Source organism: Malus sylvestris, chromosome 3 (genome assembly GCF_916048215.2).
Source record: "Malus sylvestris chromosome 3, drMalSylv7.2, whole genome shotgun sequence".
NCBI classification, from domain to species: Eukaryota; Viridiplantae; Streptophyta; class Magnoliopsida; order Rosales; family Rosaceae; genus Malus; species Malus sylvestris.
In genome coordinates, this window is record NC_062262.1 from 24,791,731 (window position 1) to 24,816,038 (window position 24,308).

A 24,308-nucleotide genomic window follows, 5' to 3' on the forward strand; every position below is an offset into this window, starting at 1 on the left:
TTATGTCCGTCCACTAATTGGTAATGAATAGGCTATTGATATCTCAAATGAATAGGTCATTCATTTCTTAATTAACTGCTGTAATTGTTAGGTCATTTATTCCTTAATTGATTAGGCAACTAATTCTTACTACTGAAATAGGGGTATTTGTGTAATTTTCCAGGATAGCCCCACCACTATATAAAGTCGGCTATGGCTCACATTGTAAAATACTAAGAATTTCTCTAATAGAATTCTCTTGTTCTCTCTCAAATTATTTTCAGCACTTTTGATCTTAACGGAATTAAAATCTGCAGTTTGATTTTTTTTCACCTTTTTGGCAACAATCCTCTAAATTTTGAAAGTAGGATCATCTTTATGTTTTGAAGTATTTCGTACCACTTAAAAAGCATCGGAATTTAAGAAAACATTAAATTCCCAAAATTGACATGCTTAATCCAATACTTTAGTCAAAATATGTGTTTCGAAATAAGCGCATTTTGTTGTGATTTTTTAAAGAGTCTTTAATCCAGTAGGGGCCGGGATGGTGCTTGTCGAAGATCCAAATTCGTCAACTTTCTTACTGTGAAAACAAACCACAAAATTCTAAGACCTCGTTTGGTAAATAGAATAAGCAATAAATTTGGGTTAGAAGTGATTAGATAAGAGCTAATCCCATCATAATCTCATTATGTGTGTTTTTACGGTATAACTAATCCCTCCCAAACAATTAGGATAACCAATCAAACCACTTTGACCTTGTCCCTGATCCGAACTCAAGATTTGAATTAACACAAGTGCAAAGGTAAACAATTAGGATTACCAATCAAACTATTTATGTGCTTGTAGTGAGATGTGGAAGACGAAATTAATTGATTTTAAACGTTTAATCAAAATATCGACTTTTGAAATGTTGACGATTGTTATAAACAATGAAGAGGTTTATAAGAACGGTTAGAAATCTCGACACAGAAAATCCATTAATACAAGACCAATGATACTAACCACTTGAGTTAAAAGCCATTACTCAACCAACTGAAAGTTTTGGCAAAAATAATCAACTTAACAATAACAATTTAATACACAACTTACCATAACAATTTAGTAAACGGAACGGACAAATTATTGGTATGAAGAGATGTTCACATAGAAATAAATATCATATACAGAAATTTGTTTTTAACAAATAATACGGAACTACTCTAAATTCATATGAACTACAGATATGAGGATTTAAACTTGTATGCAAAGAGTGGAGCACACTGCTTTAATCAATTTGACTAAACCCAAACCTCTAATAGTATTTGTAAAGAAGATATCAACTTTTAAACATAAAATTTAAATTTGAAAGAGAGCATAGCTGAAAGATGAGAAAGTAGTTTTGACAAGAAAAAATGAAAAAGTAGGATGCGAAGCTGCTGCCAATTTTGGCAGCAAGAATGAGAGCTGGCAATCCATATCATATCACATCAGATTTGGCTTCTTAATTGAAAAACATTGTTGTTTGTCTGTATTACTGTTACTTCCAATTTAAACGTTTTGACATTTCTTTTGAATATGCTCTAACGAACAAATAAAACTTGACTCGAAACAAAAAAAAAATGTATACAAATTAATTTTCTTTTCAAATAAAATTTGGGATCAACTTCTAATTTTTTTAGTTTTTGAGTAAATTGATCAACTTCTAATTGTTGGTCTTTTCCTGGAACCAACACAACACTAGTTTGGGTCACTTTACTGCCGTGTATATAGTTATAGGAGTGTGCTATTTACACACCCCATTTTACTTCTCACACACCCCTTGATAATTTCTGTCCTTTGATCTTCTTCAATTCATTCGATCCGACAGCCGAAAATTAAAAAGGTATGTGAAAAGTAAAATAGGATGTGTGGAGTCACTTCCCATAGTTATATCCTTCACGTGTGTCTTGGGCACCACGTTAGTGTCGGCCCCAGGAAATTCCACATTGACATTTGACTCTCCTCCCCCTCTCTCTCTCTCTCTCTCCCCCCATATATATATATATATATATATATATATATATATATATATATATATAGATATACAAAACAACCCACAAAATCTTCCTTCAATAACCAAACCAGAATATCAGAACCTCCCCAGAAAAAAGCTCCAGAAATCATGGAGTTTTTTTATTCATCAAACCACGGTACTCTCTCAACCTTCTTCTCAAACTACTCATCATTTCTGATGCATCCAGGTACTGATTTTCTTCTCAAACAAGTTTTTATACGTGGGTTTTCCGGTTCATTACACCTAGTGTTGTTATGTGTGTTGTTCTTCTCTTGGTTGTGGATGATATTCAAGGGGGGTGATGGAGGAGGAGGAGAAGCTCCGAAACAGAGGTTTTCTAATAGTCGAAACTCGTACTACAAGCCGGCTTTAATTTGTAGTTTCTGTGTTTCTGGGTTTAGTCTTGTTTTTTGTTTATTGAACTACTTTTGTTGGTACAAAAATGGTTGGTCTGATGAAAAAGTAGTGACCCTCTTGGATTTAGCTGTTAGAACACTCTCTTGGGGTGCAGTTTGTGTTTACCTGCATACCCAATTCTCCAATTCTGCTGAATCCAATAAGTTCCCAAATTTTTTGAGAGTTTGGTGGGGTTTCTATTTCTCTATTTCTTGCTATTGCCTCGTCATAGACATTGTTCTTTTCAAGGACCATCTTTCGTTGCCTGTTAAATCTTTGGTTTTCGATGCTGTCTGTGTTGTTTCGGGTTTGTTTTTCATATATGTGGGGTTTTTGGGGAAGAAAGAGGGCAGATATGCTGTTCTGGAGGAACCCCTTTTGAACGGTAATCGTAGTACTAGTGTAGGTAATGATGGAGAGTCAAATAAGTCAAAAGGGGGAACAAATGTTAACCCTTATTCGAATGCTGGAATTTTCAGCATCCTTACCTTTGCTTGGATGGGTCCTTTAATTGCGGTTGGGAATAAGAAGGCATTAGACCTTGAGGATGTTCCTGAACTAGATAAGGTTGACAGTGTATTTGGGTCCTATCCTCTTTTTAAAAGTAAGCTCGAGGCCGGGTGTGGTGGGAACGGCAGAGTTACCACACTTCATCTGGTGAAGGCATTAATCTTATCAGCCTGGAAAGAGATTCTCTTGACGGCTTCATTTGGGATTTTTTATACAATGGCGTCATATGTCGGTCCATATCTGATCGACACATTTGTCCAATACCTCTACGGGCGACGGCAGTTCAAAAATGAAGGCTATGTTTTGGTTTCTGCATTTTTGATTGCAAAGCTCGTGGAGTGCCTCACTCAAAGGCACTGGTTCTTTAAGACGCAACAGGTAGGAGTAAGAATCCGAGCGGTACTTGTTACAGCGATCTATAACAAGGGTTTGACCTTGTCATCCAACTCCAAGCAGGGCCACACTAGCGGTGAGATTATCAATTTTATGACTGTCGATGCTGAGAGGATCGGTGACTTCACTTGGTACATGCACGATCCATGGATGGTCCTTGTACAAGTTGGCTTGGCCCTAGTGATTTTGTACATAAATCTTGGTCTTGCAGCTATTGCAACATTGATTGCAACGATAATTGTTATGTTGGCAAATGTTCCTTTGGGGTCCTTGCAGCAGAAGTTTCAGGACAAGTTAATGAAGTCAAAAGATAAAAGGATGAAGGCAACATCTGAGATCTTGAGGAACATGAGAATTCTCAAGCTTCAAGCATGGGAGATGAAATTTTTGGCTAAAATTAATGAACTCCGGAAGTCGGAGGAAGGGTGGTTGCGAAAGTTTGTTTATACTTCGGCCATGACCACATTTGCCTTCTGGGGTGCCCCAACATTTGTGTCTGTCGTCACTTTTGTTGTTTGCATGCTTTTAGGAATCCCACTCGAATCCGGGAAGATCTTATCTGCACTTGCAACGTTCAGGATTCTTCAAGAGCCTATCTTCAATCTTCCAGACACAATTTCTATGATAGCACAAACTAAGGTGTCTCTTGATAGAATTGCATCATTCCTTTGTCTTGATGACTTGCAGCCAGATGTTATAGAGAACGTCCCAAGAGGTAGTTCCAATACAGCAATTGAGATAATTGATGGGAATTTCTCTTGGGATTTATCTTCCCCTAATCCAACATTGAAGGATATAAATTTCAACGTGAGCCATGGTATGAGGGTTGCTGTTTGTGGTACTGTTGGCTCGGGCAAGTCGAGCTTACTTTCTTGCATTCTAGGAGAAGTTCCAAAGATATCTGGGACTCTTAAGTTGTGTGGGACAAAGGCCTATGTTTCTCAGTCCCCGTGGATACAGAGTGGAAAGATAGAACAAAACATATTGTTTGGTAAAGAGATGGACAGAGAAAGTTACGAGAGGGTTCTTGAAGCATGTTCGTTAAAGAAGGACCTGGAAATTCTATCATTCGGTGATCAGACGGTTATAGGGGAGAGGGGAATCAATTTAAGTGGCGGGCAGAAGCAAAGAATACAAATTGCACGAGCTCTGTACCAAGATGCTGATATTTATCTGTTTGATGATCCTTTTAGCGCCGTTGATGCTCATACAGGATCCCATCTTTTTAAGGTATTTCATTTCTCTAATCCAACGTGATTGCATATACGTAATAAACTGAATCTTCAAAACTCTTTGCATCTTAGTATTAGTGACAATGCATCCATAGTATTCTTTTGCTTGGCCTGAACTGATGTATGATTTGACCATTAATTTATTTAATTGACAATTGCACAACAGGAATGTTTACTGGGCTTGTTGAGTTCGAAAACAGTAATTTATGTCACTCATCAAGTGGAGTTCTTGCCGGCTGCTGACCTTATATTGGTAAAGTATCCACAGAGCTTTTCTTGAAATTCAGTTTGTAATACGTGTTATTATCTACTTGGTATCTGTCTGCTCAAAGTTACTCCTTGTCATCAGGTCATGAAGGACGGAAGGATTACTCAAGCTGGAAAGTTCAATGATATTCTTAGTTCCGGAACTGATTTTAAGGAACTTGTGGGAGCACATGAAGAATCTTTGTCCTCGCTTAACTCGGTAGAGGAAGGGCCTGCTGAACAAATAAGTGTGAGCAACAAAGATGCAAATTTGGCTAGTACTAATGGGGTTGTCCAAAAAGAAGAAAGCAGTGATGTTCAGAATGGTAAAACAGATGATTTAGGTGGGTCAAAAGGGCAGATTGTTCAAGAAGAAGAGAGAGAGAAAGGTAGAGTTGGGTTTGCAGTCTACTGGAAGTATATCACCACAGCATACGGAGGAGCTCTTGTGCCTTTTATATTGCTTGGACAAATTCTCTTTCAGATCTTTCAAATTGGAAGCAATTACTGGATGGCTTGGGCAACTCCCGTGTCTGAGGATGCGCAACCTACTGTTACAAGCTCTACACTGATAATTGTGTACGTTGCTTTGGCTATTGGAAGTTCTGTTTGTGTTCTCTTCAGAGCCATGTTTCTTGCAACAGCCGGGTACAAGACAGCAACTATACTCTTTAGTAAAATGCACTATTGCATTTTCCGTGCTCCAATGTCTTTCTTTGATGCGACTCCAAGTGGACGAATCCTAAACAGAGTAAGCAACATATATTTCTAATGCCATACCTGATTGGGTGGTTCAAAAAGAATTATATGAGTTTTATGTAGTTTCCCTCTCTGCGTTAAAACCTTCCACTTCCTCTGCTACAGTACTAAAATCAGTAACCGCATCAATGTTGCTAAATGATTTCTTGCAGGCTTCTACTGACCAAAATGTAGTGGACATGAACATGCCAAGTCAACTTGGGGGCCTAGCGAACTCAATGATCCAGCTTTTGGGAATTATTGCAGTGATGTCACAGGTTGCATGGCAGGTTTTCATCATTTTTATCCCTGTGGTTGCAATCTGTATCTGGTATCAGGTAATTCTTCTCACCTTTTCGGAATGCTCCTATTTTATACATTCTATTGATACGTTAACTTATCACATGAATTCAAATATGGAAAATCTTCATGTTTTAATTCTTCACTTTTCATGCTCTATTGATGCTCTTTATTCATGCCTTACTCACCTCAACTTGGCTTCCTTATTGACGGATAAATTAGCTCCTGTTACAGCCAGAAATATATAAGAATCATGTTAAATAGGATGCTCACGAATTTATATTGATGCAGCAATACTACATTCCTTCAGCAAGAGAACTAGCACGGTTGGTTGGGGTATGCAAAGCTCCAGTGATACAACATTTTGCCGAAACAATTTCAGGGTCGACAACAATTAGAAGCTTCGACCAAGAATCAAGATTCAGGGATATAAATATGAAATTGAATGATAGTTTTGGTCGCCCTAAGTTCCATACTGCGGCTGCAATGGAATGGCTATGTTTTCGCTTGGATATGTTGTCATCTATCACATTTGGGTTTTCTTTGATTTTCTTGATCTCTATTCCAGCAGGGGTGATTGATCCAGGCAAGTGATATTCAACTTGTGTGTTACTGATTATTCTTTTTGAACTGTTTGTTAAGCATGATCTTATTTGTTTTGGATATTTTACTCTAAAGGCATTGCGGGCTTGGCTGTCACATATGGACTTAATCTAAACATGTTACAAGCTTGGTGTATATGGAACCTTTGCAATGTGGAGAACAGAATAATATCGGTGGAGAGATTAATACAATACACTAATATTCCCAGTGAGCCTCCTCTTGTAATAGAATCCAATAAGCCGGATCGTTCTTGGCCATTACGTGGAGAAGTTGATATACGTGATCTTCAGGTACTTTTTGTTCTGGTTTATTACTTTCATACAATGGAGGATCAGTTACGTTTATGATTTTATTTCATGCTTATATAGGTCCGGTATGCACCACACATGCCACTTGTGTTGCGAGGTCTCACATGTACCTTTCCTGGAGGAATGAAAACTGGGATTGTGGGGAGAACTGGCAGTGGCAAATCAACTCTCATACAGACCCTTTTCCGAATTGTGGATCCTTCTGCTGGCCAGATTTTGATAGATAGTATTGATATCTCTTCAATTGGACTGCATGATCTGCGGTCTAGGTTGAGCATTATCCCTCAGGACCCAACCATGTTTGAAGGGACCGTAAGAAGCAATCTGGACCCGCTTGAAGAGTACACGGATGAACAAATTTGGGAGGTTGGTTGATTACAATTCTGTTCCCACTAAATGTTCATCATTATCTGATTTTTCAGTTCCAAATTGGCGTCAATTGGTTTAAATGTCTTTTATTTGTTTTAGGCCCTCGATAAGTGCCAACTCGGAGATGAAGTTAGGAAAAAGGAAGGAAAGCTGGATTCCACAGGTTTGTTCTAACATAGAGGCTATATAGATGCTCTCAATTCCATTCTATGTCATGGAAATTATTTGTGCTTATGTTCGACAATTGCTGCAGTTAGCGAGAATGGAGAGAACTGGAGTATGGGTCAGAGACAGCTGGTCTGCCTTGGCCGTGTGCTCCTGAAGAAAAGTAAGGTTTTGGTGCTTGATGAAGCTACTGCATCAGTTGATACAGCTACGGATAATCTGATCCAGCAGACCCTTCGAGAACACTTTACTGACTGCACAGTTATTACTATTGCGCATCGTATAACTTCTGTTCTTGACAGTGACATGGTTCTGCTTCTAAGTCATGGTTAGTATTGCCATATGAATCCATTCTACTTTCCAAATGATCCTCATAGTGTTTTACTTGAATGTATTTTTTATTGTGTTGCAGGGCTTATTGAGGAATATGACTCCCCTGCAAGATTGCTGGAAAACAAATCATCGTCTTTCGCTCAGCTCGTGGCAGAGTACACAATGAGGTCGAATTCCAGTTCCGAGTAGTTTGAATGACAATTAAAAGCCCAAATCTTCACAATGCACTACTCAACTGGGTAACAAACTGTTTTGATAACGACGAATAAGTGGCGAGGATGATCTTACTCGCGTTTCTACCGAACCATCAGAATCGGGCGATCGAGTTGCGGGTTCAAAGTGTATTTTAGGCTATATTCTGTTAGAAATGTTGTATTATTCAAGTAATTGTTGATCTCAGAGTTAATGTAGCTGTCAACTTTTGTATTGAATTTAGTTGAATGGTTGGAATTTCGTCCACAAATGTCTGCTTGGTTGGTTTGAAACGTGGATTAGGCAAGTTGGCTATGGAAATCTGCATGCAACCCCACACTCGTTTTGTCAAAAAGTCTCCACTCCACAAAGGATACCAATAATTGTGCGTGCCCAGGACTCATGGTTGGAGCATGTTCTGCCATATTCAATCTTTATCCGTATTTTGTTGAAATTTCCAAACAGAATTATACTTGTTGCGGGAAATTTTGATTTTCTAATTACAAAGGCTCTTTAGGATGCAAATCTGATCTGTGTAGGATTTTTTCATACAAAAAAATTACAATAGTAATTCAAATTACCATAAGCATTCAGTCTTTGTTCAAGAAAATAGTTAATTACACTGACCCCTTCTGAAATTTATCGTATTTTTATAAAACCTCTTTAGATTTAGACTAGAATTTGTACCCGCACGTTGCTGCGGGATTGAAAACCATATAAAAGATTATGCAATTTCAATCTTCATAAACAATGTTGGAGTCAAAAACAGAGTTACCAATGCCAATGCAAATTATACACAACATCATCATGAATGAAACAAATTTAAATATTAAAAGATAAAAAATGCAACACTAAAAGTTGTCTTCTGCTATGTTGGTCATTAAGGACGCATCCTAGGGCACGGGAAAAAAATTGAAATAAATTTATAGACAATAGAATTATACCATGAACAAAATAAGGATAAAGCGTGTTTGCCTAGTGTTTTCGTGTGCAAAACTCTGATTTTGCACGAAATGGAGATGACCTTCTCTGGCAATTCTATAGGACGCGATCAAACTTTTGTGCGTTTCTAACTTGCCTTGCAACCAAGTTTCTACAAAAAAACATATCGAATTCAAGAAAGTAATTAGACCAATGCATAAGAGAGTGTAAGAAAAAGTATAGAAAATATAAACCACATATACCACTTATCATACTATTTTGTATTCTGAATACACCTAAAAATATATTGATTTCTAGTGAATAGTTCGGTTCCAATTAATTCCATTTTAGTTTCTTTCAAATCCTTCAACTTATCCTTGACTTTTTTTTAACAGCATCATAATTAAGAGTTAGCTTCCATCAAATCCTTCAACCAATTCCACCCATACCTCTCTAACCCTTCATAATCCAAATTTTACTCCCTTAAACCCTTTAACCTAACCTTGACTTTGTTTTTACAGCTTAGTTTCATTTAAAAGCTTATTTTCTCTACAAAATCATAATAGTTTCTGTCTTGCATCACATTTTAAACTCTTGATAACATTAATTTCCATCTCAAATTAGAATGAACCTCCAACGTTAGAAATATGAGTGAAAAAATGTTTAGTAAAAGAATTTGCCAATTCTCATTAAGAACTGTTAATCAAACTGTAAAAGCTACATATGAGTTTTTCCAACTTCAAACATAGAACCAACAGCAAGAATCCAACTGGAAATGGAATAGACCAAACAGACCATGAACATTACACAATCAGAAGATTTGAAGGAGAAGAGTTCATTACATAGTTTGATGACAGCCGATCAGCAGTAGAAACTGATAAGAGCAAAGAACTTGGCCTCAGATTTTCTCCAGAATAATTGAAAAAATAAATAAACTTAACACGTAGGAATGATGCTGTTATTTTCTCCAGACAATAAACTACATCTCTTAAAATATTAAAAATAATGTATGTGCATTTCATTCATATTTCTATTCACATCATAAACGTAAACCTCGAACCACAACCCATGGTACAACTTTTCTTACTAAACCCTAGAACACATAAAAAATTTAAAATAGTTCTCATTTTTTGTTTTCTGTGCTAAATTCATTCATGTGTTTCTTAAATTTAAATTCAGTTTATAAATTATCGCATCAATCTTTAGAAAGTAAAATTATTCAAAATATGTTGTATAAAACATACTTATTGCTTCCACTTAAGAAAACTGATAACACAAAATGAATTAAACCGGGGGGTTAAAGTAAGTTCTCTTACCAAATAACTGAAGCCAAATTGACACAAAAGCATATTTTTTTTTTTTGAGAAGAAACAATTTTATTAAAGAAAAGAGAACAACACAGAAGTGGATAAGAAATCCACTAACTGTATAACAGGGAAAAACCCATTAGGATTTGGCTACAGCAGCCATTTCTAGACCTAGCTCACCTAACTGCTGCTAACAAATCCCAAAGTATTTGAGATAGAGAAACATTATTAAACTCTTTAGTGACCGAAGCCCAAAAAGCTGCCCAATATTTTACTCTCCCCCAAAGTTCTTCTGCCCCCACTCCAGTATAGTCTTAAAAAATCCTCTTGTTGCGTTCCCGCCATATATTCCAGAAAATTGCCGATACCAGGCAACCCCACAAAACTTTGGATTTTTTCCTTTTACCAAGTGCCTTAAAATTTGTGCTTAGTAGCTCGAAACACCCTTTAGGAATGACCCATCTCGCTTTAACCTCCTGAAACAATTTCCACCACAGTTGAATCGAGTAGGAGCAATGAAGAAAGATGTGATCTACACTCTCCTCCTCGGCTTTGCACAGGCTACACCAATGTGGTGATAAGCACATAAGCGGGTTTCTCCTTTGAATTCTGTCGCATGTGTTGAGCTTCCCATTGGCCACAAGCCATACAAGTATTTTAACCTTCGGAGGAACTTTTGATTTCCAAATCTGAGGGTAGGGTGGAAAATAGTGCACACTCCCATTGTTTGTCAGTAGTGACCGATAAGATTTGCATGAGAACAAACCTGAAGCTTCCAGATTCCACCTTCTGTTATCCATCTTTAATGGAGACAAACGAACCTCTTCCAGTTTCTGTAATAATGTGGCCACCTCTACTATCTCCATCTCATTCAAGTTTCTCCTAAATCAAAGTTCCAACTCAAAGGATTTGATGAAACTTCCACGAAGCTCGAGATGTTTTGATTGTGCTTCCTCGAAAGTAGGAATAGTCTGGGGAATTGCTCTTTCATCGGTCCCCCTGTTAACCACCCATCCTCCCAAAACCTCACCCTCTCTCCGTTGCCCACCTCAAACGTGCAACTTCTAAGAAATTGATGAGAACCACTCGAAATGTCTTTCCATGGGCATCGACTTGAATCCCTCCTTTGAGGAAGTGCATCCCATCCATTAGCTTGTAGCCCATACTTACTTCTTATCACCTTGTGCCACAGAGACTGTGACTCCCTTGGGAATCTCCACAACCACTTAGCCAATAATGCTTCATTCTGATACCTCAAGTTCCCCACCCCTAGACCTCCTTCCTCCTTGTTTTTAGTAACTAACTCCCACTTGGCCAAATGTGTTTTCTTACCTTCCTCCATGCCTTCCCATAGAAACCCCTTCATTAATTTTTCTAGACGTCCTCTTACCCCGCATGGAATTTTGAACAAGGACATATAGTAAATCGGCATGCTTCCCAGGACTGATTGAATTAGAGTTAGTTTACCCCCTCTGGATAGGAAAGCCTTCTTCCAACTTTGAAGTCTTCTTTCCATTGTTTCTACCACTGGATCCCAAAACCTTATTGCTCTTGGCCTTCCTCCAAGGGGAAGCCCCAAATACTTTATCGGCCAGCACCCTACCTCGCACCCCCAAGAAACTGCCAACCTGTTTAGTTTCTCACTCTCTGAATTTATCCCAGCCAAAAAGCACTTAGCTTTGTTGATTTTCAATCCTGAGACCGAACAGAATAAATTAAGCACTTGGATTAGGTTGTTCCAAACTTCCTCGTCTTCCGTCAAGAAGAAAATGGTATCGTCGGCAAATTGAAGATGAGATATCTCCACCTTTTCTTGGCCGATACACAAGCCTTTGATGAGATCAGTTTCTTGTGCCTTCTCCATTAACCTGCTCAAAACATCGACTACTAAGGTGAAAAGAAAAGGGGAAAGTGGATCGCCTTGTCTCAATCCTCTTGAAGCTTGAAATTTTCCCCTTGGCCTTCCATTGATCAAAACGGAGAAATTTGCAGAGCTTAAACATCCTTGCATCCATTTCCTCCATCTATTGCCAAAACCTTTTCTTTGAAGTACTTCTTCCAGAAATCTCCATTCCACATGATCATACGCTTTTTCAAAGTTGATCTTAAGCACCAATCCCTTCTCTTTTTTCTGCCTCACCTCTTCTACCACTTCATTTGCAATGAGGACAGCATCCAAAATTTGTCTATCCTTAACAAACGCCCCCTGATTCGGAGAGACAGTGGTATCCAAAACCTCCTTCAATCTTGAAGCCAGTGTTTTTGCTATAATTTTATACAATCCAGTTACTAAACTTATGGGCCTATAGTCTGTCACTTTCAAAGAATCTGATTTCTTCGGGATCAGGCAAATGAAAGTCTCGTTCGTCACTGCATTTATTATCCCGTTCTCGAAGAACTCCTCCATTATCTTCATTATATCCTTTTTCAAAATATCCCAGTAATGTTGAAACAAAAGCATATCAACGTTGCATCATCACAGGTACATCATTAGCAACGTTTTTTTCCTGATTCAAACATAAACATGAATCAATTAAAAGCATTAAAAAAATGAAATAACACTTCAATCAAATGCATAAACAAAAGCAGTTAAGCATTGGAAAATGACATTGCAAAAAAAGCTATGTTAAATATTGTAGGTATTATATTTACAATTAATCTCTAGTTTTAAATAAGTGAAAATATATTAAATTCATAATAATATGCATATACATTTTATTTCCTTGCAACTAATGCAACTAATACAACAATATATAAAACACATTACATTCAATTTGGAATGTGAAAACAAATGATTCTATTCATGCAAAATTCTAATTCCTTTCTACCACATGAAAAATCTGATTACTCTGACTCGAAACAAAATAACTCGGAAAGCATTGTACTTAATCATATTTCATCCAAAAATTGTCCACAAAATAAAATTTTCACCGACTCAAAAAGAACTTCGAAATATTATACAAAAAGAAGGTAATGCATCTTAAATTTCTAATGGTATTCAATGTCTTCTAGTTTCTAGTTCCTTGATAGACAATAAATTAAATGCCATTAAATGTGTTCTAGTATCTTGCAACAACAACAACAACAACAACAAAGCCTTTTCCCACTAAATGGGGTCGGCTATATGAATCCTAGAACGCCATTGCGCTCGGTTTTGTGTCATGTCCTCCGTTAGATCCAAAATCAAGTCTTTTCTTAGGGTCTCTTCCAAAGTTTTCCTAGGTCTTCCTCTACCCCTTCGGCCCTGAACCTCTGTCCCGTAGTCACATTTTCGAACCGGAGCGTCAGTAGGCCTTCTTTGCACATGTCCAAACCTCGGATATCCTCATTCCCAATCTTATCCTTTCTCGTGTGCCCATACATCCCACGAAGCATCCTCATCTCCGCTACACCCATTTTGTGTACGTGTTGATGCTTCACCGCCCAACATTCTGTGCCATACAACATCGCTGGCCTTATTGCCGTCCTATAAAATTTTCCCTTGAGCTTCAGTGGCCTACGACGGTCACACAACACGCCGGATGCACTCTTACACTTCATCCATCCAGCTTGTATTCTATGGTTGAGATCTCCATCTAATTCTCCGTTCTCTTGCAAGATAGATCCTAGGTAGCGAAAACGGTCACTTTTTGTGATCTTCGCTAGATTGCTCCGGTCATTAGTGTGGATAAGTATATAAATGGATAGAGATAGGAAAGCAAACACAAGATGTACGTGGTTCACCCAGATTGGCTACGTCCACGGAATAGAGGAGTTCTCATTAATTGTGAAGGGTTTACACAAGTACATAGGTTCAAGCTCTCCTTTAGTGAGTACAAGTGAATGATTTAGTACAAATGACATTAGGAAATATTGTGGGAGAATGATCTCGTAACCACGAAACTTCTTAGTACTGGAGTGTGGTATCGTCTTGACTTTCCTTATCTATCTCATAGGTAGATGTGGCATCTTCTCTGGAAGTACTCTTCCTCCATCCAGGGGTGGTATCTGTAACTGATGGAGATGCACAAGGTAATGTATCAATGTCACTTGAAGCTTACTTGTAGTTTCAGGCTTGGTCAAGCGCGATACAAACCATGTAGTAGGAGTCCCCCAAGTCGCCGAGCTAGGGGATCTGCTGAAAGAGGTGACAGACAAGGTAAGCAATCAGAGCTCCGGCTGATTGTTCACATTCTCCCTATCTTGCAGGCAGCATGAAGGATAAAGAGAAGAAAAATGAGAAGAGATGATATGGGATACTTTTGCTTTTGAAGAAGTAACTTTCCACAGGCTTATTCTTGAACTGGGCTGGAGGGTTTTCTGGTTTCCTCCAGAGATAAGGCCGACTGAAGAATTTGAGGGTCAAAACAAGTCCATCAAATCTAGAGTACGTTCGACCCTGCTGATATGGGATACTTTTGCTTTTGACAGAGTAATGGATGTATCGGCACGTGTGCTGTTACGCTTGTCTCCACATGCTTCCTTGTATCCTTCTCACTTGCCCTATCTGTTCCTCAGGCAGATGCGGGATCTTCCCTGAAAGCATAAGGTGTTGAAGATGAGTACTCGAGAGCAATGCCAGGTAAGTAATCAGGTAAGGGGTTCCAGGTAGTCAGTTCCTGGCTGGAAGCTTGATTCCAAGTGCTGACTGATTGCTCTCTTTCTCCTTGTCTTGCAGGTAAGAACAAGGCCAAAAGAAAAGACAGGGAAAAAACATGATATGGGATACTCTTGCTTTTAACCCTGATGATATGAGATATTCTTGCTCTAATATAGCTTGTTTACAGAGGTATTATCGGGGGGAAAGAAAGCTGAATATTTCGAAAGGCTTCGTTGGGAGTGCCCTCTCAGATAAGAGGAAGGGTTGAGCATTTTTGCAGGTCTGCCTGTCCGTTGGGGATGGAGGTCGACATATATAGGAGTCTCCTTAACATCAAGTAATAATGCTATTCCTTTACCCTGCTTGGTCATAGCACGGTAGTGGGAGCTGCCAGCTTCACAAGTTTTAACTCTGTCAGAGCACTTTGAAAAAGTGGTCTGTGGTATCTGGAAAGCTGATGTTGCGTGTGAAGATTACAGACAAGCTTTATCCAAGGAGATCCAGCTCTTGAAGTTGGGAAAGTGGTGCCTCTTCGGTTTTCGAACAAGCAATCCTGTCGGGGATCTGGCTCTCGAGATTCGGAGAACGATGCCTCTTCGATTTTTGAGAAAGCAATCCTACTGGGGGTCTGGCTCTCGAGATTCGGAGAGCGGTGTCTTCGATTTTTGAGAAAGTAATCATGTTGGGAGTCTGGCTCTCGAGATTCGGAGGGCGGTGATGCCTCTTCGATTTTTGAGAAAGCAATCCTACTGGGGGTCTGGCTCTTGAGATTCGGAGAACGATGCCTCTTCGATTTTTGAGAAAGCAATCCTACTGGGGGTCTGGCTCTCGAGATTCGGAGAGCGGTGTCTTCGATTTTTGAGAAAGTAATCATGTTGGGAGTCTGGCTCTCGAGATTCGGAGGGCGGTGCCTCTTCGATTTTGGAGCAAACAATCTTGTTGGGAGTGTTTTCTCGAATGTGAGTAAAGGTTGGGCATGTTTGCTAGTCTACCTTGCCACGAAGCACAGAGGTTGACATACAGGGACTTTCCAATTATCCAGCAGTGGTACTGTTCCTTTACCCTCTCTTCGATTTTTGAGAAAGTAATCATGTTAGGAGTCTGGCTCTCGAGATTCGGAGGGCGGTGCCTCTTCGATTTTGGAGCAAGCAATCTTGTTGGGAGTGTTTTCTCGAATGTGAGTAAAGGTTGGGCATGTTTGCTAGTCTACCTTGCCACGAAGCACAGAGGTTGACACACAGGGACTTTCCGATTATCCAGCCGTGGTACTGTTCCTTTACCCTCTCTTCGATTTTTGAGAAAGTAATCATGTTGGGAGTCTGGCTCTCGAGATTCGGAGGGCGGTGCCTTTACGATTTTGGAGCAAGCAATCTTGTTGGGAGTGTTTTCTCGAATGTGAGTAAAGGTTGGGCATGTTTGCTAGTCTACCTTGCCACGAAGCACAGAGGTTGACACACCGGGACTTTCCAATTATCCAGCAGTGGTACTGTTCCTTTACCCTTGTGGGTAATAATATGGTAGCTAGACCTTCAAAATTTATGTGTCTAAACTTTGTTAGTGTTGTTTCTTTGCTAATCTTTTACCCTTCTTGGTCAGAGCGATGTAGTGGGAGCTGCAAGCTTCACGTGTCTCAACTTTGTCAGAGAACTTTGGCAAAGTTATATGTGGTACCCATGAGCTACTGTTGCGTGTGGGAAGTGGGTGATTGAACAGTACGATTCATGTGCTTTCTACTTCGCCAGAAATCTTCGACAGAATGCCCATAATTTCCGCAAAGCTGAGTGTGCGTGTGACAGGTGCTGACAGGGCTGGAAAAGTAGGTGCCTCTTCGATTTCTGAGATCGGCCCTCGTGGTCTCTGAGCAGCCCAGCTTTTGAGAAAGCAAGCCTCTTCGATTTCTGAGATCGGCCTTCGTGGTCTTTGAGCAGCCCAGCTTTTGAGAAAGCAAACGCCTCTTTGATTTCTGAGATCGACCCTCGTGGTCTCTGAGCAGCCCAGCTTTTGAGAAAGCAAACGCCTCTTCGATTTCTGAGCAGGCGCCTCTTCGATTTCTGAAGCTTCATCGAGTGCAGATTTTTATAGGGGCAGACATTAAGTTCCAAAGCACACTTGAATATCCACCAGTAGAAGCTCCATTCTTGCACTTCTAAGATCTTGATTTGTCCGACCTCTTCTCTCTTCAACACTTTTGAAAATGTCTGGCCCCTCCGACCGTCGTTTTGACTTGAACCTTGTTGAAGAGGCAGCCCCGCCTTCTCCAGACAACATATGGCGCCCATCCTTCGTCTCCCCTACTGGTCCTCTTACCGTTGGGGATTCCGTGATGAAGAATGATATGACCGCTGCGGTAGTGGCCAGGAACCTTCTCACTCCCAAAGATAACAGACTACTTTCCAAACGGTCTGATGAGTTGGCTATTAAGGATTCTCTGGCTCTTAGTGTTTAGTGTGCAGGTTCTGTGTCTAATATGGCCCAACGCCTATTTGCTCGAACCCGCCAAGTTGAATCATTGGCGGCTGAAGTGATGAGTCTCAAACAGGAGATTAGAGGGCTCAAGCATGAGAATAAACAGTTGCACCGGCTCGCACATGACTATGCTACAAACATGAAGAGGAAGCTTGACCAGATGAAGGAATCTGATGGTCAGGTTTTACTTGATCATCAGAGATTTGTGGGTTTGTTCCAAATGCATTTATTGCCTTCGTCTTCTGGGGCTGTACCGATTAATGAAGCTCCAAATGATCAACCTCTAATGCCTCCTCCTTCTAGGGTTCTGTCCAGTACTGAGGCTCCGAATCATCCCCCTCCGGTGCCTTCTCTTTCTGGGGCTCTACCGACTGCTGAGACTTCTCCTAAGCAACCTTTGTGAAGGCTTCCTCTTGTTTGTTTATTTTGACTCAAGTATATGTACATATTTGTAACTTATCGGGGATATCAATAAATAAGCTTTCCTTCATTTCAACGTATTGTGTTAAATACACCAAAGCCTTCTTCGCTAAGTTCTTTGAATTTTCTTTTGTTGAAGCTTGTATGTTGAAGCTTTGTGAGTGGAGCATATAGGTTGAGGTAGTGTTCTCTTAATTTCCCGAGTGAGGAAAACGTCTCGGTTGGAGACTTGGAAAATCCAAGTCACGGAGTGGGATCGGCTATATGGATCTTAGAACGCCATTGTGTTTTGTCATGTGTCATGTCCTCCGTTAGATCCAAGTACTCTAAGTCTTTTCTTAGGGTCTCTTCCAAAGTTTTCCTAGGTCTTCCTCTACCTCTTCGGCCCTGAACCTCTGTCCCATAGTCGCATCTTCTAATCGGAGCGTCAGTAGGCCTTCTTTGCACATGTCCAAACCACCGTAACCGATTTTCTCTCATCTTTCCTTCAATTTCGGCTACTCCTACTTTACCCCGGATATCCTCATTCCTAATCTTATCCTTTCTCGTGTGCCCACACATCCAACGAAGCATCCTCATCTCCGCTACACCCATTTTGTGTACGTGTTGATGCTTCACCGCCCAACATTCTGTGCCATACAGCATCGCCGGCCTTATTGCCGTCCTATAAAATTTTCCCTTGAGCTTCAGTGGCATACGGCGGTCACACAACACGCCGGATGCACTCTTCCACTTCATCCATCCAGCTTGTATTCTATGGTTGAGATCTCCATCTAATTCTCCGTTCTTTTGCAAGATAGATCCTAGGTAACGAAAACGGTCGCTCTTTGGTATTTCTTGATCTCTGATCCTCACCCCTAACTCGTTTTGGCCTCCATTTGCACTGAACTTGCACTCCATATATTCTGTCTTTGATCGTCTTAGGCGAAGACCTTTAGATTCCAACACTTCTCTCCAAAGGTTAAGCTTTGCATTTACCCCTTCCTGAGTTTCATCTATCAACACTATATCGTCTGCGAAAAGCATACACCAAGGAATATCATCTTGAATATGTCCTGTTAACTCATCCATTACCAACGCAAAAAGGTAAGGACTTAAGGATGAGCCTTGATGTAATCCTACAGTTATGGGGAAGCTTTCGGTTTGTCCTTCATGAGTTCTTACGGCAGTCTTTGCTCCTTCATACATATCCTGTATAGCTTGGATATATGCTACTCGTACTCCTTTCTTCTCTAAAATCCTCCAAAGAATGTCTCTTGGGACCCTATCATACGCTTTTTCCAAATCTATAAAGACCATGTGTAAATCCTTTTTCCCATCTCTATATCTTTCCATCAATCTTCGTAAGAGATAGATTGCCTCCATGGTTGAGCGCCCTGGCATGAACCCGAATTGGTTGTCTGAAACCTGTGTCTCTTGCCTCAATCTATGCTCAATGACTCTCTCCCAGAGCTTCATTGTATGACTCATTAGCTTAATACCCCTATAGTTCATGCAATTTTGTACATCGCCCTTATTCTTGTAGATAGGCACCAAAGTGCTCGTTCGCCACTCATTTGGCATCTTCTTCGTTTTCAAAATCCTATTGAAAAGGTCAGTGAGCCATGTTATACCTGTCTCTCCCAAAACTTTCCACACTTCGATTGGTATATCGTCTGGGCCTACTGCTTTTCTATGCTTCATCTTCTTCAAAGCTACAACCACTTCTTCCTTCCGGATTCTACGATAAAAAGAGTAGTTTCTACACTCTTCTGAGTTACTCAACTCCCCTAAAGAAGCACTCATTTCATGTCCTTCATTGAAAAGATTATGAAAATAACCTTTCCATCTGTCTTTAACCGCGTTCTCTGTAGCAAGAACCTTTCCATCCTCATCCTTGATGCACCTCACTTGGTTTAGGTCCCTTGTCTTCTTTTCCCTTGCTCTAGCTAGTTTATAGATATCCAACTCTCCTTCTTTGGTATCTAGTCGCTTATACATATCGTCATAAGCCGCTAACTTAGCTTCTCTCACAGCTTTCTTCGCCTCTTGCTTCGCTTTTCTATACCTTTCACCATTTTCATCGGTCCTATCCTTGTATAAGGCTTTACAACATTCCTTCTTAGCCTTCACCTTTGTTTGTACCTCCTCATTCCACCACCAAGATTCCTTTTGGTATGGGGCAAAGCCCTTGGACTCTCCTAATACCTCTTTTGCTACTTTTCGGATACAACTAGCCATGGAATCCCACATTTTGTTAGCTTCCCCCTCTCTATCCCACACACACTGGGTGATTACTTTCTCTTTGAAAATGGCTTGTTTTTGTTCTTTTAGATTCCACCATCTAGTCCTTGGGCACTTCCAAGTCTTGTTCTTTTTTCTCACTCGTTTGATATGTACATCCATCACCAACAAGCGATGTTGATTAGCCACGCTCTCTCCTGGTATAACTTTGCAATCCTTACAAGTTATACGATCCCCTTTCCTCATTAGAAGAAAATCTATTTGTGTTTTTGACGACCCACTCTTGTAGGTGATCACATGTTCTTCTCTCTTCTTAAAGAAGGTGTTGGCTAAGAAGAGATCATATGCCATTGCAAAATCCAAGATAGCTTCCCCATCCTCGTTTCTCTCCCCAAAACCATGGCCACCATGAAAACCTCCATAGTTGCCTGTCTCCCTGCCCACGTGTCCATTTAAATCTCCTCCTATAAATAACTTCTCCGTCTGAGCAATTCCTTGCACGAAGTCTCCAAGGTCTTCCCAAAATTTCTCCTTCGAACTCGTATCCAACCCTACTTGAGGTGCGTACGCACTAATCACATTGATAAGTTCTTGTCCTATTACAATCTTGATTGCCATGATTCTATCTCCTACCTTCTTGACATCTACAACATCTTGTGTCAAGGTCTTGTCCACGATGATGCCAACACCGTTTCTCGTTCTATTTGTGCCCGAATACCATAGTTTAAACCCTGAGTTTTCTAGATCCTTTGCCTTACACCCAACCCACTTAGTTTCTTGTAGGCACATAATATTTATCCTTCTCCTCACCATAACTTCTACTACTTCCATAGATTTTCCCGTCAAGGTTCCTATATTCCACGTTCCTAAACGCATTTTGCTCTCTTGAACTCTACCCTTCTGTCCTAGCTTCTTCACCCTTCCCCGTCTAATAGGATCAAAGTACTTCTTTTGTGTGTCCCGTGTAAAGTTGATAGGAGCATATGCTCCCAAACAACTTTGAGTGGAGTCGTTCGAAAAGAAGTTTCTATAGCCCCCTTGCTCATTTAACACTGCATCCGGGTGCCGATGGAGATACAGCGACCCTTGCTCACTTATCACTGTGCTCAGGCCACACAGCGCGCCACTTACGGGTGACGCCCTAGCTTTAGCGCGATTTCGTTCTGGATTCATTTTCATAAGGATTCGAGGAATTTCTATCTTCAATTGAAGAGGAAATAATATAGGCATGCATTCAAGTCAGCATATATATCCTTTCTATAAAACCATGAGCTCCAAATAATGTCAAATGGATTATGAGTAATGTAAGCAAGTGTTAGAATAAGGGAGTAAAAGCATTGTGCATAAATATGTAAAAACTATAAACCTAAAACATGCACAAAGTATTTATATAAAATATATAGTAGTTGTTGACAACTCCAATATACATATAAAGAGTTGTTGATCCTATTTTACCGATGAACTTCAAAATTTTAGTGCTTTGACTACTGATCAGTGGTTGGCAGCTCAATCCTTCCAACCCATCACATCAGGAAGAAATATGTGAACAATGCTGCATCATTTTGTTTGTGTAATGATAATCTGAGTTGAAAAGAGCAAAAAAATCCTTTCACCAGCCTAAAGTAAAAATAAGTCCAAGTAAATTCCCCAAATTCTAATTATTGAAAAAATGAGATCCATTAGGAGTTAAAAAATAGCAACATGCTGTGCAAAGATAAGATGTTATAAGACATACGTCATTTCATCCAAAAGCGCTAGTGGCAATTCTGGATGAGGCGTCACAAACAGGTCAGGCTTAGACATTATCTCATTATGTATATATGCCAAAATCAATTTGTGTTCATGAACCATTATCTGATTCTTATTCAATGCACAAATAATAAATATACAAATCTACTAACCTTTAGTTGACCCTCAACATGTGCTCGGAAGATGGCTCTTCCAACATCCTGAAATCATGTCAACAGTTAAAAAGGAGCAAGAAAAAACTAATGTAAGATTTCTGTAAAATTGAGGCAGAGCATATTACCTTATAGGGCCTCTTTAAAATCAGCTGGACCAAGTTCTATTGCCATGGTTTCATCATCCAATCTGTCAACCATCTGAAAAATGAAGAGAGAGTATCTACATAAGTAAAATCTGAAAAGTAATAGCAAAAAATGAGTTGGTTGTTTAAAACAACGATCTAGCTAAGACAACATCCATACCTGCATATAATTCACAACTTCTGAGGCTGAACAGTGTTATAAGGAATTTCCACCAAGTTCCTTTTCAGAGATCCACCAGTCCATCTCAAAAATCCCACTTCAATGAAAAGGAAGTTAGGCCAAACTATAAAATGCACTACTCCAGCTTTTTTCAAAAATGATATTCTAAGAAGCTAAATGCTTGAAGAACCTAAGAATGAAGATAATCTTGACCTAACTCCCAAAATCTCAAACTATTTCTAGCCGATTACCTTTTTCGAAATCCTAATAGATCAGAGGAACTTCCTCGTAGGTTTGAAGCAGAACCAAATTGCTCTTCTTTTTTAAAAAAGGTAAGCATTGGGGGTAACATTCTTCTTGCTCTGCAAGTACAATCACACAAAACAAAATTTTAAGCCAAAACATTTTCAAAAGCTTTATAGAAAAAAAAATATTACAAATTAAAGAGAAGAAATAAGAAGAATAAAGAAAGAGGAGAGTGGAGGAGTAGGAAAGGGGAAATGAGGAGTGAAGGGAATCGAGGAACCAGAAGAGCCATGTGGGAAATTGAAAGATAACTTTGGGTGTCAAAAATCCTCCAGAAAGGAAAGAAATTAGTCATACCCAACAACTGAAATAGCAGATCAAGCTTAAGATGCAGCAACTATAGACCTCAAAGGTGGTTCTACTGATCTCAATTTCCCTGAATTGACTCAAAAACTTTCCCGATCAGACTCCCTGTTTCCCATGGACATCGTGGTTGCAGATTCAACTTCCGAGGAAAAATGAGTGTGAATGTAACAAACTAAATCACCAGAAAATCATCACGGATATAAATAAAATATCAAAACTTCAGCCTGCTTTTGCAGAGATCAAAGGGAAGTAGTAAAAAGGAAAGACCCACTTTTTCCCCCTAATTTTTTAAGGTACATATATACTCAAATTCAAAAAAAGCTGCCGCACCTGATGGTGGCATCATTGATTAATTATGATCGGGACTCTCCATCATAATCCTTCCATCCAAACCTGAAAAATAAAATTTACACAACCAGCAATAACATGTTTCAATGAAAAGTTTAATCTAATTTCTCAGTATAATGTTGGATTTACAAACCTTTTATGAAAGTAATCGCTTCTATATGCTTTTGGGTATAACTGAACTTTGGTGCCCACTATATGGTCAGTCATTCTTCCATCCACTCCTTCCCTGACCCAACAACATCTTCATCATTCATATATATAGTTTTATCCGATTGCTAGGGTGCATAGAGCTCTACTTAAGGCACCATTGTTGGTGTGTGGGACTTTCTAGCATCATCTAAAGAAAACCAAATTTATGCAAACACACCAACACACACAGAGAAGGTACTAAAGCTTAACCAACAGTGATGACTTACAGTTTCTTGATAAGCTCCTTTAATCCCAAGAAGTTGATTGAAGCTCGAACCAGTTTTTGTCTGTGGCTGCAAAAAGAACACAACTTTTAACTTCAAAACCCAAAATATCTCACTATAATCCACTCCAACTCTCTCAAATTTCACTACAATCCATTACCACTCTCACCCGATTCTTACAAACAAAATAATCTCAATTTTGATGCAGAACCAGACGTTGAAAACCAAGCACAAAACTTGAGGCGTAATGCGAAGTTAGAAACACGAAAAAGAAGCTAAATTTGATTTCTAACGAAATTAGAAACATGAAAAAGAAGCTAAACCTTTTTAAAACCTACACAGATCTTTTACAGAGCAGGAGGTTATGAGAACACATCATCCAAGCTTAAAGTTGTTTTTCAAAGCTAGTTCTTATGAGGCTTGAGCCACTCGGAGAGGGATTGTGGGGTGGGGAAGCGGTGCTGGTGGTGGTGGTGGTGGAGGGACATGGTGGGGATTTTGAATAGGCGGCGCTGATGGTAGGAAGGAAAATGGAGAAATGGGGTTTTGGAGAAGAGGGTAGCTCAGGCGGAGGAGGAGAAGAGGAAGCAGATGGAGAGAGATTGTATATTAAAGAACTCGAGAAATCTGAACATGAAGGAAACGGAAAGGTTTACCGGAATCTTCGAGAGAGAGGTGTTATAGCTGTGATTATCTTAATCACAAGCTTAGTTATCAAATAAGTATTTTTGATTAATGAGGCCAGCTGGCAGTAGTGTTGGAAAAACAATATATGTAACTCATTGTGGGAGAAATGAAGATACGAATATATTCAAGAAAAAATATCTCTTCTCTTTCTCTATCTCTTCCCATAGCTTTCGTCATTGTTGTGCTGCTTGCAGGTTGAGTTGGAGATCTGAGATTTGGTGTATATCAATTGGTATCATCCATCTCGGTCCTCAATTCCCTCTTGTATGCCCCGTCACGCGCCGACGACTCGATTAGCAGCCATGGACGCTCGTCTCTCTACTGTC

General features: G+C 39.6%; 1 protein-coding gene and 1 long non-coding RNA gene across 16 annotated transcripts; one reads left to right on the plus strand and one right to left on the minus strand.

Moving 5' to 3' along the window:
- Positions 1-2,052: 2,052 nt before the first annotated feature.
- LOC126614227 (ABC transporter C family member 3-like) lies at positions 2,053-8,070 on the plus strand. The gene is made up of 10 exons (XM_050281818.1): positions 2,053-4,543; positions 4,712-4,798; positions 4,895-5,542; positions 5,703-5,867; positions 6,121-6,415; positions 6,508-6,722; positions 6,801-7,106; positions 7,209-7,272; positions 7,363-7,602; positions 7,687-8,070. Exons 1-10 carry the CDS (start codon positions 2,123-2,125, stop codon positions 7,794-7,796), a joined length of 4,551 nt encoding a protein of 1,516 aa, XP_050137775.1. The 5' UTR covers positions 2,053-2,122; the 3' UTR covers positions 7,797-8,070.
- Positions 8,071-12,473: 4,403 nt separating this feature from the next.
- LOC126614233 (uncharacterized) lies at positions 12,474-23,960 on the minus strand. 15 transcript variants are annotated; one of them, XR_007620328.1, is made up of 11 exons: positions 23,619-23,960; positions 23,299-23,364; positions 23,016-23,219; positions 22,865-22,927; positions 22,526-22,639; positions 22,174-22,284; positions 21,923-22,019; positions 21,745-21,817; positions 21,617-21,664; positions 21,171-21,296; positions 12,480-12,534 (listed from the first exon to the last, which is right to left on the minus strand). It is a non-coding gene; the product is annotated as an uncharacterized LOC126614233 (long non-coding RNA). The 15 variants fall into 15 exon arrangements; XR_007620327.1 differs by having other exon boundaries at positions 22,526-22,673; XR_007620324.1 differs by having other exon boundaries at positions 22,865-23,219.
- Between the last annotated feature and the right edge of the window lie 348 nt (positions 23,961-24,308).

Excerpts from the sequence above, each read along its gene's own strand:
- LOC126614227 (XM_050281818.1), top strand. The coding sequence starts at position 2,123 with ATGGAGTTTTTTTATTCATCAAACCACGGTACTCTCTCAACCTTCTTC. Across the intron at positions 4,799-4,894 it reads CGGCTGCTGACCTTATATTG|GTCATGAAGGACGGAAGGAT; the intron begins GTAAAGTATCCA and ends CCTTGTCATCAG. Across the intron at positions 5,868-6,120 it reads CAATCTGTATCTGGTATCAG|CAATACTACATTCCTTCAGC; the intron begins GTAATTCTTCTC and ends ATATTGATGCAG.